At 43.9% G+C, this 3370-nt stretch overlaps 1 protein-coding gene across 2 annotated transcripts in view; it reads left to right on the top strand.

Moving 5' to 3' along the window:
• Positions 1-3370, top strand: part of GAK (cyclin G associated kinase) — a 207220-nt gene that overhangs the window by 53057 nt on the left and 150793 nt on the right. For both annotated transcript variants that reach the window (XM_019517146.1, XM_019517145.1), the window contains exon 3: positions 1192-1251. In XM_019517146.1, the coding sequence (XP_019372691.1) occupies positions 1192-1251 (60 nt within the window). The remainder of the gene's footprint in view (positions 1-1191; positions 1252-3370) is intronic.

Raw genomic sequence — 3370 nt, 5'->3', positions numbered from 1 at the left:
CGCCCCCCCAAAACCATGGGTTTGGGCGGACTCTGTACTTCTAGCAGACTCCTGGGCGGGGGTGGGGAGATTTCCAAAAATTAAAATAAAATTTTGGCTCCCTTTGCAAGTCCTCATGGCTACTGTCCTGGAGGGTAATGGAGCTGCTAGCATGGCAAAATGGCTGCTCCCTCCACCCCTCTCTGCTGATAGGCTGCAAAGGCTGGCTGTCATATGGCACAGTCGTATGATGGACAGCCCTCAGCCAATCAGCGGCAAGGGCCAGAGCTATATGACAGCTCTCCGCCAAATAGGTAGTCAGGAGTGGGACAACCGGGGCCCCTCTGCCAATCAGGTGTAGGGGGTTCTCCGTGCTCAGCCCATGAAAAGGGCTGCCAGCCCTGCTGTCTGCCCACAAAATTGGCCAGCAGCTGTGTTTGAGTTCCCTACCCATCAACATTACTGCAGCTCACAACATAAGATGCAACAAGGCCCTAACTCCAAACAATAATGTCATGAGCACTTGAAGGTAAGGAAGCAAACTATGACCTGGCTGTGCTAGAAGACGGTTGTGGCCTGGTTCCAATCTGCCCAATGGGGCTTGGGATTTTGGCAGCAGGGAGGGGGTGGCCACTGTTCCCTGCCACCAAATTTCCTGGTGTTTGGGGAGCCCTGTGGACCAGATTCAAAGGCTCCACAAGCTACACTTGACCCATGGGCCAGATCCTGAGCACCCTTGCAGTAGACCAGGTGTTCCCAAACTGGTACATGTACCCCTGGGGATACACAAGACATTTCTGTGGGGTATGCAGGAGAAATTGTGCAATGGAGGATTTACTTTTCATTATGATCAGCATTTAAGGGGTTAAAATATAAAATGTGTGCTCGCAACTGGTAAATCCAGAAGGGGGTACACCATAAGAAAAAGTTTGGGAACCTCCACAGTAGACCAAGTACAATCCTGCAGTGTTCAAAAGTTATGCTTGTGAAGAAAGGGTATGGATGAACCTAAAGATGGGTGCCAAAAATGCTGCCACTTGTGTTAGTGGTAATGTTTCCAGTCTGCTGACCCAAGCCAGCCTTGACCATTGCTCACTGATCTCTAGTCTTCAGGCTTTTTTAGTAGTGGTTTATGTAGTGCACTATCCCTGCAATATTGCAAGTATCATTTGTTTCTTGTCAAATCCATTTACAGTGTTCTTTTTTTGTCAGAGACTGTTGTCCAATGAAGAAGAAAAGAACAAAGCCATCATCCAAGAAGTTTGTTTTATGGTATCCTTTTTAATGGGATAAATTTCAGTAATTTAAAATATGATTAATATTAAAACATCTTCAAGGATTAAAATGACTACACTGTAATTTTAGGTCTCTATGAACCATTTCTAAAAGATTGAAAAGAACTTTGAAAATCTCAGTTTCTGGCTTTTCTTTAAAAAATTCCTGCTATTTAATTTTGTTCCAAGGAAGTAGAATTTACTGTAGGGTTTGAGTGCCAGTTTGCCTCTTTAAAAATCATTTTAGTATTTACATGGCTTCTTTTCTGTTTGCTGTGCCTGGCAAGAATGACAACTCTGGTTCTTAAAATGAGAATTGGGTTTCTAAGCACATTGAGTGACTTTCTCTCCCTCCCTCCCTTTCGCAAAAGACTTCTGGAAATTGCCCTGACTATCTGATTGACTATTAAGTCTAGCAGGAGCAGTTTACATTGTTCCTTTCCAGCCCTTCTATCTCCTTAGCAGTCCCCTGTGGCAGTGAGGTTGTAGCTCAGTCTCCATGCCAGTTTGGCTCTGGGCTATGTGACTGGAGTGGTATAAATTCCAGAGTACAAGCAGACTCCAGGTAACTTTATGCAAATGGCTAAACAGCTGATAAATGCTAGTGTGTTTTACTCTACCAATCCAGAGCTTAAACGTGAGTTGTGAGCAACAAGATGAAGGTTCTTGTCTCTGATATCTCAGCTACTCGGTTCCTTTTTTTTTTTATTTATTATTTAAGTATAGGTTAACCTCTTAGCAACTTTATCTTGGCATCAGTTTAAGTTGGAGTAAAAAAAAAAAGAAAAGATGCAAGTTTCAAACTGGTTTTTAGAACACTACTTGCCTCTGTTTACTACTCCTCTCTATGACATACTGGAAGTACTTTTGCCAAGAGTGGCAGAATAGTCTCACGGTTAGCCTTCTGTGGCCCATCTACATTTTAATGCATGTGCCTAAAGGAACAGATTATAGATTGAATGTTGCTTCTTGCCTGAACAGTAACAGTGACTAAACTAAAATGCTATGATGTATGGAATGAAAAACAGTGGTTTGTTAAATTACTCCACTGAAATTCCATAATCCCCATCTTGTCCTTCTCAAGTTTCATAATTGATTTTGGTCTCTTAAACTAGTTCCTTCCCCCATTCTCATCCCTTTGCCAATACTTACAACTCCTAACACCTATGGACTAGTTTTAGACCACATCTGCACAGTACTAGTTACTGTACAAGCACAAAAAGGCAGATTGCAAACTCCACAGTGGGGCTAAATTAATATATTTGCTTTTGGCCTTGTGCTCTACCTGAACCTTAAGCCTTAAAAAAAACAAAAAAAAAAAACAAAAAAAAAAAACAAAAAAAAACAAAAAAAAAAAAAACAAAAAAAAAACTGATTATCTCATTAAGCATTTGTTTGTAGTTTGTAGCTTCACTTGTGGCTCAAATAAATAAATAAGTAACCAAAACAGCTCATAACTTCAGTTGTGAGCCTTTTTTTCTACCTGGTAAAGGAAGTAGTGAAGGTGGGACCCTAACAGAATGGTGTATACACTGACTGTAAGACAGTTGGGCAAAATGATCCTCTTAATTACCTGGTAAGGCCACTTGTACATGTGATGGGGGTTTAGTCCCCTAAATAGAAATGGTGGGTTTTTAATTGTGATGATCAAAAATAAATAAAATCCACCACTTCAATTTAGGGGCTTCTGTCACCATTGCTGCCCAGGGGGTGTTGCTGCTGTGGATGGAAGGTCTGGGGCACCCTGCAGCTCAGGGCTTACTGGCAGCTTGTCCCCTGACCATGGGAGAGGTAGGTGGGCTCCACAAGGGGTGGCAGGGGGGGAGGATTGGACCCCTTGCCATGGGCTTGGGGAAGAGTTGGATCTGGTGAGTCCTGTGTGGTGAGCTGGGGCAGCACCTGTGCAGCTAGCCCCCCTCCCCAAGAGGTGCTGCCACCATGAAGGGAAGGACTGCCCCACCCCACCCCTGCAGCTCAGGGGCTGTATGGCCCAGTGGTAGCTCCTTCAGGCAGGCTTCGCTGGGGGAATGGGGTGGGTGAGGGGTGGCAAGGGGCCTGATTTTTTTTTATTTTTTTTTTTCCCTGCAGAGCCTGCCCACCTTTCCTGCATCTGGTGG

This window comes from Gavialis gangeticus, unplaced genomic scaffold (assembly GCF_001723915.1).
Source record: "Gavialis gangeticus isolate Ggan-Ray unplaced genomic scaffold, GavGan_comp1, whole genome shotgun sequence".
In the NCBI taxonomy this organism is placed as follows: Eukaryota; Metazoa; Chordata; order Crocodylia; family Gavialidae; genus Gavialis; species Gavialis gangeticus.
The sequence above is the reverse complement of the archived record's forward strand: the minus strand, read 5'-3'. Positions and strand labels throughout refer to the sequence as shown.